A 13,046-nucleotide genomic window follows, 5' to 3' on the forward strand; every position below is an offset into this window, starting at 1 on the left:
CTCGGCATTGTCGTGCTGAAACAGAAAAGAGCCAGACAAAGATTGTTTGAAGCAGTGTTTGTTCAAATATTGTTTGCTGTAATATTAGAGTTTAATAATTGGAACTAACCAAAATGTGCAAAAAAACAACAACGGAGTAAGGTTTGTGGAGAGGTTGTTTTGTAACATTTCCTGTTCCCCTCCAACTTTGACTCTTACCAACTACACTCTTCACCACCATCATCTCCCTCTCTCCCTCTCTCCCTCTCTCCCTCTCTCTCTGTCCATCAGTCTGGGTGGCGGTAGGCCCGGTGCCGTGGTGAATACCAATAGTGAGGAGGAGCATATGTGAGCCATACTTAATCCTGCTAATCTGCCTCCAAAATGAAAAAAAGAAAGGAAACAAAAAAAAGAAGAAGCAGAAAAGAGAAGAGGGTGGAAAAAACACGAGAGAAGGTTTCTCTTTCTGTCTGAGGAGCTGACCGGCTGAGGCCAAATTAACTGAAAGACATGAATAATGTCCTGGCTCTGCCCCTCCATCCCTTTCTCTGCCAAATCTTGGAACGAAATGAAGCAAAATTCTCGCTTTTGTTGAAATCTGTGGTGAGGAACGTGAGATGCCGCCTGCCACCACCGCTGCTGTTACTGTGTGTGTAACGCTGTCTCCCGGTTTAGACTCACATGCGGCTCTCCTGCACAAGTGATTCACTGTACATTAAATGGCGAAGTTAAGTGCCAGCACAGGAAGTGTTGCTCCTTTGAAGAAGAAAAAAGGCATTATGTTTTCCACAAAACATATTTTGAAAATGCAAACTAGTCGAACGAGCATATCATTTGTGGGAGAAACAGTTTGAGTGTTGCTACGTCACAATGTATGCATGCTTTTTTTTAAGTCCACAAATTCAAATAACTCAGACGCCTCAGATTTCAAGTTGAAATACAAGACACAGAGAACCTCCACAATATGAGGAGAAAAGGTTCTCAAGAGAAGATCCGTAAAAGTGCAAAAAATGAAAAAGCGCATAAACAGAAAAGAAATTCAGTTCTGTTCTGTTTATTTGGGGTCTCTGTCCCTCTGTCTGGTCTTCATATAGTGAACAACACGACCAACTGGATTGAGGTCATTTGACGGACTTGGCCGATCCAGAACTGGTTTGGCCCTAAAAAGTTATTACATTTTGATCTGATGATGGCACTAGATGGAATGTTAAGGGATCACCACAGTTATTACAATCTATCATGAGGGGACCATGAATGTCTCAAAATGTTCTGGTAATCCGTTTACATTTCACCCAAAACCGCAAACATGAACCTCATGGTGGCGCTAGAGGAAGAGTCTTAGGTTCCCCAAAGTAAGTAGGTTTTTATCATGGGCCATCAATGTCTGTACGACATTTAACAAGCATCCATCCAATAACTGTTGAGATAATTCCGTCTGGACCAAAATTGTTCACTGACCAACAGAAAGCATGGTGGTTAAAATAATTCTCACAAAATCCTTGAGATATATAAGTTAGTTACAGCTCTATCAAACCAGATATCATCAGGGATGTTCGTCCAAAGTCTCAGACAGCAACAGTCTGATCAACCTGGTGTCTGATCTGCTACCTCTGCAGATCTGTACAGGTGCATGTGGAGTGAAGAGGTCCTAATGTAGGCAGGCCGCTTGCCACCTGACACATGATGTGGATCCTCCCGTCAACGGATCGAGGGAGTCTTCAGGCCTCTGTGTCTAAAGGGGCTGGACAGTGTTAGGTTATGCTGGCCTGGGGCTTTATCTCTACAACAGCTATTAGGAGGTAATTAAGTCCTAACACTGCAGAGCCTCCCATGGTTACTATAACATAACTGCAAATGGGAAGCTTACAAGCTCCTTTAGACGGCATGACAAATTGAATGGAACTCATTGGGCTTCGGCTATTATTCCAGCGGCCCCATCTGGCTGGGAAAAGATAAAGGGGATTTGCTGGAGGTTGTGAGGGGTTGAGCCTCCATGCTCGATGTGTGTGTGAGGGATAAGGAACGAGAGGGGCGGGGGGGGGGGAGGGGGGTCCCGGTCCAGAGTAGGGAGTGTTTTGAGGGTTCCTGGGGGATTTTTTTTTTCTTCTCCTCTTTGGTCTCAGCTTCAATTCAACAGGCAGTCTGAGATTTGCTTTGGCCAAATGTTACAAATGTTTCGACAACCTGGTCTCTGATCCTCTGGGGTCACCCAGGAGGGCACGGGGGGTACAACGGCTTTACGCCCAGAGACTTAACAAAGCAGCATGGGGATGAATATATTCACACTTGTATTCACTCCCCGGGCCTCCAGATGCTTGTTTTAGGGAGACGGAAGACTAGACTGAGCAGCACGTTACCCAAAGCAGGCCAGCTGGCAGTTTGTGTCTTTAGTACGTCCGTGACCGAACTTGTGTAGATAAAAAAAGTGTCACGTTCTCTGGAGTGATGCTGTCGATTGTCAACGGTGGTAATGATGGTGAAATTATTTTAAGGCTGTCAAAAGTGTTTTAAGGATATTTAGAAATCAGTTTAAGACCTCATAGATGAAAGTGATATGACATGTGTGAGGAGCCACATTTGATTAGCATTGTGGTCTACTGACAGGTGTTTCGAGTATTTTGTCCACCCCATTTATATCAATTTGAGTAGGCTAAATTAAACACATCTCTTTATCCTGCAATACACTTCAACAGCAGCACAAACTGTATCCACCAAAATTAAGTTGATTAACACCTCTCTAAAACAGTTCTGACAACAACAAAAATCTTTATGACATCCTGACTGTTGCATTAGTTTTAGCTAGTTGTACCTAATAAACAAAGTATGTATCTTTGTCTTAATAAAATCCAATCATGTGTGGGATGAGGTTCCATCCAAACCGGCATTTTGAGGTTGCGTTAAAAGCTTGCGGTCCACACTGAAGCTATATGAAAATGGCAAAATCGTCTTCTTCCTCCCATTTTGCTTAGCACACAATGAAATAGCTTTAGCGCCACCATCTGGTGTGCAGTGGGGTTGAATGGACACAGTGATTTCAGGTTAAAACTCTGCTCCGTCACCTCCAACTGTCTCTGAGCCCTGGCGGCAAAATATACAATTTTGTTGACATTTCTCAAGAATTTGTAACATTGTTGAATTGGAAAACGGCTTTGAAGGTAGAGTATACAACGAGTCTTTTTAAAAAATGACTGTAATGACCAAAGACAAGAGTCTAACTCATGTTTTAATAACACTGGCAGCCCATGAGGGTTGGGTTGTGTGGAAAGAACTGTATGTAAGCGGCTAGAAATCTCTAATTTCGAGTCTATGAGAGGCACTTTCAAATGTATCCACAATAGAGAGCTTCTCCATAAAGTTCTCCAAAGGTTGAGCATGCTGTCTTTGTGTGGATGGACGACCTAAACCAGGGGTCGGCAACCTTTACCATCCAAAGAGCCATTTTGTCCTATTTTTCACCAAATAAAATGTGTCTGGAGCCGCAGAAGCTATTTGATACCACAGCTTATAAAGTTTTGTATATAGTTATATTATATATACAAAAACTATAGTTTGTTGTATTTGTGAAATTATAGAACAAGAATAAAGACAATTCTTGACATTTTATTGCTACCTGTTTTGGATTTATCCATTGATAGTGTAGCCGAGGGTTAATGTTGCACAAATACTTTATGATAATAATAAAATAATAAACACGGGGCGCCGTAATCTGCGCCAAGATGGCAGCAACTTTATTCACTTCTCCCACACTTCACCTGAACCTCGTTTTCTCTTTCCGTCTCATCCTCCACAATAAAAGCCCCAAACACATAGCTTACAATAGTTTACAGAGGGCGGAGGTCTGCAAACCGTATATGATCAGCCACCTGCAGGGAAAGGCGCTTGACAGCGATGTAATAGGATGTGGCGCACACTTTAGTTGACAAACTATTAAAACATTTTTTATTTTTGGCGGCGTGTCCAGCGACGTTATCAGGGAGCTTCAACAGAGGGGCTGAAGAACCGCATGCGGCTCCGGAGCCGCGGGTTGCTGACCCCTGACCTAAGCAAAAATAAATTGTGTCCGCGTTATTGTGGACGAGGGCCTCGGCCCTGCCGAAAGTCACTGATACCCTACAGTATACTCAGCGCTGCATCACAATGGGTGTAAAGGGGTCTAATGATGGGGATCCGCCTGGCTTAACAGGCTCTCATTCAAATGGCCATTGTCAGAAGGCTGGAGACAATAGGCCGAGGAATAACAATGGTGTACACAAGCAGCCCAGGCCATCCCCGCTCTGCTGCAATTAGCGTCATATGGAGGGACCGAGAGGCTGGGTTGCATTCCTTTACTCTCACTACCAGCCTCCTGATCCCATCACACACAAGCTCATCAGCCTTAACAAAAGGTCTCGACTACTTTATTACCACCCCCATGCTAACCAGCTGTCACCCCCCACCCTCCACCCCCAAAAACACTCAAACGTATACCCCTAAAGTGATGTTTCCACACCTTTTTGGGTTGTAGGTGTTTTTGTCTGGAGTGGTTATGGTGAGGTCAGCTTGTGTTTCCAATCCCTGATCTGAAAATTGATTTTTTTTTTGGTAACTCTAGATTAAAACAAATGTCAAAAGGTCAGTCAACAATCATGGTCAGAGATTTCTGTGAAGCAACAATGTTGACTCTGTTGCCCTCTCTGTTGCCCTCTATGCTGTAACTCATTTTACGAAAACATATCACTCATCAAAGTATTTGTTGAGAGATGATCACTTGGTTGTGAACCAACTTTTTTCCAAGCCTCCTTCGTGGGATTGCATTATACTGTTTGTCATACACTGTCATGATAAAAGCTGTGAACACACAACAATAGAAACAGTAGGTCAAAAGCCGAACCAATGAGTAGCTCTCCGGATCTAAAATGAACACGTTGGGTAATAACTTTAAACTTACCTTTCAGGTTTACTTCCAAATGAGTGCATTTCAATTGTGGCAACCATCCCAATGTGTGCTGTAATGGGCTCCAGACCGGATGGATGGATGGAAGGAAAAACGGACAAACTGATTGATAGATACTGTAAACTGAATTCACGTTTGATTTTCAAACCACTTCTGTGCCAGAGATCACATCAAGACAAATGTTTTTATAATAACCAAAACTATGGAAAAATGACCTATATTGTAAAAGAAATTGGTCTTAACATCTGCTCACAGAAAAAAATGATAGCATTGGCTCTTTGTTTAAAAGCTTGGAATTACCTTTGTTGACATTTTCCAGGCAGGTGACCTATTGCAGCTATGCCAACAATGAAGTCATACGGTAATGTTGCTCGTATTGACACAAAAACTCGTTGGGGTGGATGGTTGGCATGCTTGGTGCCCTCAATATCACAGACTTCATTTCTATGTCCCGTCTCCTGACAGAAAGGATTGAAGTCCCTGTCATTGTGAGCACCGATTGGAGAGACAATGTTTCGGCCATCATCAGGCATCCCAGGTGTCCCTCTCCAACCAATTGGCAGTTTATTTTTAAACTTGAATTGACTAAGTAGTTTAGTTTTAAACCTAACCAGAGCTCAACCGTAGAGGTGGCAGGTCAAAGGCACTAACAAACCTTTTGGGTATGTGGACTTGTTGCACAGGCAGGGAAGTCCTGTTTGAATGGCAAGGACAGAGCAGACTCGAAAGACTTCGGGGCCGAGAGAACAGACAGGTCTCGAGGGCAGTGCCACAGGGGCCCATGGAGCCGGAGAAAGGAGAGGGAGCTGGACTTTTAGGCCCACTGGGTAACTCGACACACTAGCTCTCCTTCAATTCTTCAGCAATTATGCTGTCATCAAGCCATATATATTTTTTTCCTTTTCGAGAACGAAGAGAGGAACACAAATAAGGGCCACACTGGTTGAATTAAACCAACACCAATTCATTTTCCAGCAAGATGCTTGAGGCGTGATTAGGAGAAGAAGGACCGAAAGGGTCTGCTCCTGTGCGTGTCGGTGCGCGTTTGTGTCGTGTATGCATGTATGCCCATTATGTCTCTGAGAAATTTTGAGTGTGTGGGTCCGTGTGTGTGTGTGTGTGTGTGTGTGCGTGTACGTGTGTGGGCATGTGTGTCCCCTCATTTTCAGTCCATTGAGCGGCGGTGCTGTTGCCTGCTCTCCGCCCTGGTTTTGGTCCAACAGAACAGAATGCGTGGAGGGAAGGAGGGAGGTGATGGGAGAAAGCAGAAAAGAGGAGGAGGTGGGGGTCCGCTCGGAGGGGGCTGTTTGTCACTGGGAATCGGCTCAGGGTGGTTCACATCATATGGCCATTGATGGCCGCCCCTCCCCTGTTGTAAAACAAGCTCCTGTGGGCCTGCCTGAACACTGGGGGCATTGTGTCCCACCCTCGCAGGAAACATACCACCCAAAGTGCTGCTACCCCCACCGCCACAGCATCCCCAGCACGTCTCCCTCTGTCCATCCCCGTATTTTCCCTCCTTTGCCCCAGGTGAGTCCGATGCTATCCTCGAGTTGGCAGTAAATTGGCCGAAAAGAAACGGAGGGCGAGGGAAAAGGCCATTTTGAGAGCGCCAGGTGACTGCTAACAAGGCCGGGCTGAAGGATGGAGGGAAAGAGGGAGTCGGCGCTGAGATGGAGGAGGCTGAGGGAGGTGCAGAAAGGAAGACAGATTTGAAGGGCCGGTGTAAAGGGGGCGTTCCCCGCGGCTTCCGTAATATGGAGGGCTAATGGGAAGATTGATGGATTGAGACAGCGAAACAAAACAAGGGGTGGTGATAAAATGTAGAGTGGGGGATAGAGTAAGCAGGGATCGGGCTGAATGGCGTCTTGAAGCCCCCAATTCGGAGGATGTGTGAGTGTGCGTGTCACAGGGGCTGGGAGAAGGAGGAAAATTTACCGCGTTTAGGGGCAGGGATCGGGCGTGACTCGTTCCCTAATTACCAGGGAGGTCTCGGGATCTCCGGGTACAAGACAAGTGTGAAGGGTGGGAGAATGAGAGAGGATACAAGGGGTTAGTGCAGGTCAATGCTGACCACCTAGGATGCCCCTTGCAAAAGACGCACACCCCCACTCCCTTCCAACCCTCCCCGAGTGCCCGGGCTGAATGCTATAAATAAATATCGTGTCCTCTCCTCCGAAAGTTGATAATTTACTGCCCAGCCATTCCGTTCTGCCCATCTCTTCTCCATTTCTCAGCGCCGTTGCCAGGAGGTGAATGGAGCTCGTCCTTTGAGATTGGAGGGCCAGGCCTGTGTTTTCTGGAGGGGCTGTCCTCAAAGTTTGGAGCACCCTGGAGTGGACACACACACACACCCGTACGCACACACACGCACACACACACACACACACACACATGCTTATATGTTGAATGCCACACATGCTCCTTTATCAGCCACTTCTCCTACGCTAACCACATGGCAAGAATTTGAGGGATTCTTATAGGAGAAACCTGTTGTTCGACGCAGGCAACGAGAGCCAACTCCTTTCTTTCCTAATTAAACTAACAGGCTAACTGGACAAACAGGTGCTTCAGGTCGATCATTCTTAACTCTAGATCGGAGTCCACGGCAGACAAGTTCATGTGTTGGCTTCAATTCTCCTGCGTTGATTTGTTCAATCAACCGCGTATGCTGAACATATAACATACTTTAATGCTGGATGTTTTTGAAGTCATGATTTATGATTTGAATTAGTTGTTTCTCTGTATGTTTTAATTTTTATATAAAATTTAGTAGATATATTTTGTGACACTTTCATAACACCAAGGAGTTTTTTGGTCATATTTTTATCAAAATAAGCCTTAAAAGTATGAATGGCATGTACGCATGCAGGGAGCCACCATTCAGAATGCGTTGTTTATTTAATGGGACATGTAAAATGAATGTAAAATGATCATTTGTATATGAATCACTTACCATGTTGTAACTTAGCTTAGACAAACCGTAGCTGTCTGTCGTGCCTTCCCAGTGAACGAAGAATAAAAAAAACAGCAAATCCCTGAAGAATTGAAGTAAACGGTTTCGAGGTTTAACAGCAGCAAAGCTATATCAAAACATCCGTTTACAAACTCGCACACAACTTGTGCAGTATAATCCAAGTCACATTATCCAGTCGTATGCTCACTACTTCCCAAACACATGTATTCTCTCCAAAATCTTATTCAGAATCAGAATCAGAACCGTTTAATGCCAAGTTATACGTAAGGAATTTGACTTGGTGAATGGTGCTTTAAATGAATATACTTCCACTACCACACTTGCTGCTGCGACTGTAAAAGTATGAGAATTTAAGGACAGTAACATGTGGTGAGTATTTGAAGTAAGGTTTACTTTTTGATCGTCTTGGTGCAGTTCAATTCTGACCCTCTCTCCTCATGTTTCCAGGCTGTATCGGCAAAACTGTCAAAGTGAGGAGGTCAGAGTAGAATGATGGCCATCAAAAGCGTCTCCTCCTGAGAGCCAACGTTGTTTTTTTAAATGAATACCAGATTTTTTCTCTAAACCTAAAGGATCATTCCAGAGTACTACAACTTGGATCTTGTCATTGTAGGCCTCAGGAGATCAAGGAACTTGTCGTTGTTAAAAATAAGCCAGATGGGTCAAGAAACTCCAAGTTAGACAAACTTATTTAGAGACAATGAAGGACAAATGGTCTAATTGTTGGCCATTACAGTTTATAGGCCGAGTACCTGCTCCAAAATACCGTTCCATACGTATAGTTTTGTGCACACTGTTTTCCTGTGCACTTATTATTCCCGACTTTTCAGGTCTACTCAATCTTACCAGTAAGTACAGACGTTTGGATCATCTGGATAAACTGTCTGATCATCAGACTCTCTTGACCCGTTGGACTTTGTTGCGATGACGTTGCGTTTCCAGATTTCAGTATTTTCCAGTAATTAGTTTGGTGAGTACAAGGTCTTCATATCTGATAGAAACAACAGCCAAACCTATGAGATTAAGACCCACGTTGTAATAAACCCTAAATATCTGTTAAACTAATATTTTTGGCATGAAAACCTAACTGGACTTTAACCATAGAGGCAGCAGAAGGGAAAATATTCATATGAGTCATCTGAGGACTTGTTGCTCTGGTCCTTACCGTGCTTAGTATTCTCCGCAGGGTCCCTCCACATTGTTTTAGTCTTTCTTTCTCTGCATTGAAGCCATCTGCCTCCCTGGCACCCTTGCCTGCATTGCATTCACCTGGAGGAACAGAACAAAAAGAACAAAAAGAAATCACACAGAAAGCGTGCAACTGAGACAGATACAAGTCTCTAACTGCCAGTGCTGCCATGGTGCCGTTACACTCAACGGCTGTAGCTTTACAAGGGGATTGGGAGTGAAAGATTTAAAGAATCAAAGAGAAGGAGAGTGCGCTGGCAGCTCCACTCTGCGTCTGCTGCCATGGCCGAGTCAAACAGGCTCAGCTAAGAAATTATAACCCTAACAGGGGGCACGGGGAGGGCAGAGAGGGATGGGAGTCATGGAAGGGAGAGGGGGAGAAAATAGTGTCTGTGTCCCCAGTAAATCAGTGTTGTTGAGACGCCCGGGCCTCGGCAGTGGCAGCTGCACTCAGTTCAGTGCCTGCTGACAGAGAGGAGGCTTTTGTCTGCGGTACAGGCGGCACAGTGAACAGCGGAGGGTGGCATGGTCTGGAATGTGACGTTATTGTTTTTTTTTTTTTCTTTAATAGAGAGAGGCTCAAAATGGGGGCACACTGAGGGAGCAACTAAGAGAGAACATTTTGTTTGTGTTTACGTTTGTGCGGCCTCATAAGGCGCGTATGGCGGTTGTAGCCGTTGCTGACCTACAGCCGGAGGAGCACGGTTTAGCAAAATGTAGGTTACAGTGTAAGTGTAAAGTAAACACTAACTTGTAACTGGCTAGTTTCACACTTTACACTCTACCTCTTTCAGTTTCACCACTTTTTACTTGCACTGTAACTAAATCAAAACGTGTGCATCTTTCATATAATATGAGAGAAAAGGTTGTTACTAAGCAGACTGTTCTCACACACTGTTAGTAGCTTAATAAGAAAAGTAATGAGGGGTGATTGGTATGTAATCATTGTATTGTGAAACAGGAAGAATGAAAAGCGACAAACTCTGCGTAGAGAGGAAGTTGGACCAGACTTTCACGAAGAAGGGCACAGTTTGTGTCCTGTGTGAAACCAGAAGCCGAGAAGTCAATTTATTTGTCACCTAACTTCTGTATATTCTCCCGTGAAGAAGGAAAGCTAGCTAGCGGAAATTGACACATACTGCTGGACATTCGAAGCGACACAAAAAATGACAAACAACTTTTTGGAAGATATCATTCTTAAAAAAGTTATGCATGCAATCCCATGTAGACGAGCTAACATATGATACATAGCGTATGCTTATCTGTTAAACATCTGTTTATCCAAATTAATAATTTAACAATCGTTTACAAGCTACTTTTGTTTGAATTATTGGCATGAATAATACATACACAAAAAGTCCATCTTGGCCTGTAGACACAGTACGTCTGAAACTTTAAAACGTTTCAGTTTCAAGCAACAAGTAGATTTGAAATTTAAGCGAATGCATGAAGAATTGGTCTAAATGCAGAGTTCAAATAATGCAGCAAACAGTGATAAACAATGTCTGTTGATCACTTTGGACTAATGCCACATGATGCAATGAACATGCTTACACACGCACACACACACACACACACACACACACACTTTAGCACTGTCAAACACTTAACAAGTCAACACCTGACTTCAATCTGGCAGCACCTGCAGTGTGCTCACAAGTGTGTGTTTACTTGTTTGTGAGTGTGTGTGTGTGTGTGTGTGTGTGTGTGTGTGTGTGTGTGTGTCCCTGCGTGGATGCATGTGTGTGAGTTTAACAGGCAGGTGGTAATGAGGCAGACTGTGCTGTGCTGGCTCCTATAATGAGGTGGCAGGCAGTGAGGGGTAGGGCCAGTGCCACTAATGGGCCCCTATATAGCCTCTAATAAGCAGTAATTATAGTGTGTGTTTACCAAGTGGCTCCAACACAGTTGAAAAGGTTACCTTCACACACAGCTACTCCACTGTTGGCCCTCCCACCTGGGGACACTAAGTGAACACACAGGAAGGTGCTTCGTGTGTGCTGTATGTGTGGTGGAATTAGCAGGTATACCGTTTTGTGGTTGGAGGAATTATTCTTGTTGGTGTTTCTGGTGTTGTACAGCCAGGTTTTTTCATTGTCATGTATTTTAGTTTCATGTGCAAAGCGTAAGTGAGTCAATGTATTTTTCATCATTCTTTGTGACAAGCTGAAATATGATTCTGCAATTTTCAATCCATTCCAAATAATATGCTGTATAGGATTTTTACCACATAAAGATACACTAATTATTATTTTATAAGCATTCTATATTTACCCCCCCCCCCCCCCCCCCCTCCCTTAAACTGAAAACAAAAGTTTTCAAACTGATTAAGCAAATTCTATAGGTGGTGTAATTGCATTAGAAGTCAAAGAGGCGAGTGCATAGAAGCTGTAGAAAATATTTTTAGAAAAGAGTTCAAAAGTGAAAAATTGGCACATCCTTAAGCTTTTTGACTCCACTTCATAAGTGCACGAAGACAATGAGAAAGAAGAGGAGAACAACTGTTGGATAGTGCACCAATTCAATGTTAATAGCCAACTGAATGGCCGTTATCAGCGATTATCACTACCATTCTAATGCTTCAGACGGGCAAACCTGCACCTACCACGTAGTGAAAGGGAAACTCGACGACGTTAATTCAAGCACAACAACGATCGTGGTTTAAGTACAAATGAGTACTACGTAGATTAGGTAACAAAACTACAGTAAAATAAGTTATTTACTTTTGTTGTCACGAACGACCTCCTGAACCTACTAGCACATGTGACAGGCCCCTTCTGACCCACATCTATGCTAATGGCGCCCATTCAATCGGCTAATAACTTTCGAATCGGGTGGGAAATCACAAAAGCAGTCGAAGGTCCTGGTCAATATGAAGATCAGATCAAAACAGTCTGTGCTCTGGCTCTTTGTGGTGAAACGATAAAAACACAGGCTGCTAAAACACTCCAGCATTCCAATCTGTGTGAATAAGGATCATGACTGTGCCATGGCCTCAGCTGCCATTGATGTCGCATTTTGGTCCAAGACGTAACCTCAACAAAATTCTGACACAACAGAAGTTTAGATGTACAGTACGATCTCATGAGAAGCACCGTGCCAGCTACTTTGATGTCACAACAGTCGAATAATGTTTTGATTATCAGCTGATACGGACAGCGACAGCACACGCTGTCAGTCAGGAACCAGGAATCAGTGGAGGACGGAATTTTCTGAGAATTCATTTTCTGACATTTGTTGTGCCGTTCTCAGTCTCCACGTCTCCCCTTTCGTTGCACTCTGACCTCTACCCAGCCTCTGACTGACCCTCAGAAGGCACTCTGCATTTTGGGGGAGCCCTCTCTGTGACCTCATCAATCAGAACACCAGCAGCCAGGCAGCAGGTTCACCCTCTTTCTCAACTTGCCGCTGCATTGTCTTCTTTCTGTGTCCATCTCTTCATCGATACGCCGCTCTCATTCTCTTGCTCCGCTCTCATCGCGCCCTCAAAGCTCACTGTGATCTTGATGAGTGCACGGCTGCCAAGTCTGACGAATTACGCAGTGTCCTTTCGTGTTGCTGCTCAACAGATTGATATCTGCTCCTTTATCACTGCCTTGCTTTCACTTGCTCAACCCCTCGCCTTCCCACAACTCCTTCCACATTGTCTTCTTCAGAGGTCTCCATGTTCTCTTCTCATCTTCTCTCTCTCCTCAATTCTTGTACACACAGAAATCGGTCGACTTATGTTGCTTGTTTTTAGAACAGTTGATACAATACATGTGGTGCTATCACTGACATACTCCATCTTTATATGTGTTCTGCTCAGGCGGCAAACCTCCAGTTTAGAAAAGTGAAGCAAATGCGGGAGTGCCTTAAACATGCATTACTTCTAATGGTCAGCAGGAGGCGACTCCTCCGGTTGCAAAAAGAAGTGTGATTGTATGGAAGTCTATGAGAACTTGATTTATTACTTCAGTAAACATTGTA

At 44.1% G+C, this 13,046-nt stretch overlaps 1 protein-coding gene across 1 annotated transcript in view; it reads right to left on the reverse strand.

Moving 5' to 3' along the window:
- Positions 1-7,102: 7,102 nt before the first annotated feature.
- The window catches only part of LOC306704007 (polycystin-1-like protein 2), a gene marked incomplete at both ends in the record, with an annotated part of 56,000 nt that continues 50,056 nt past the window's right edge, over positions 7,103-13,046 (reverse strand). The window contains 2 exons of the mRNA XM_079170218.1: positions 7,103-7,243; positions 9,055-9,158. Of these exons, the coding sequence (XP_079026344.1) occupies positions 7,103-7,243; positions 9,055-9,158 (245 nt within the window). The remainder of the gene's footprint in view (positions 7,244-9,054; positions 9,159-13,046) is intronic.

This window comes from Pholis gunnellus (genome assembly GCF_910591455.1).
Source record: "Pholis gunnellus genome assembly, chromosome: 12".
Taxonomy (NCBI): domain Eukaryota; kingdom Metazoa; phylum Chordata; class Actinopteri; order Perciformes; family Pholidae; genus Pholis; species Pholis gunnellus.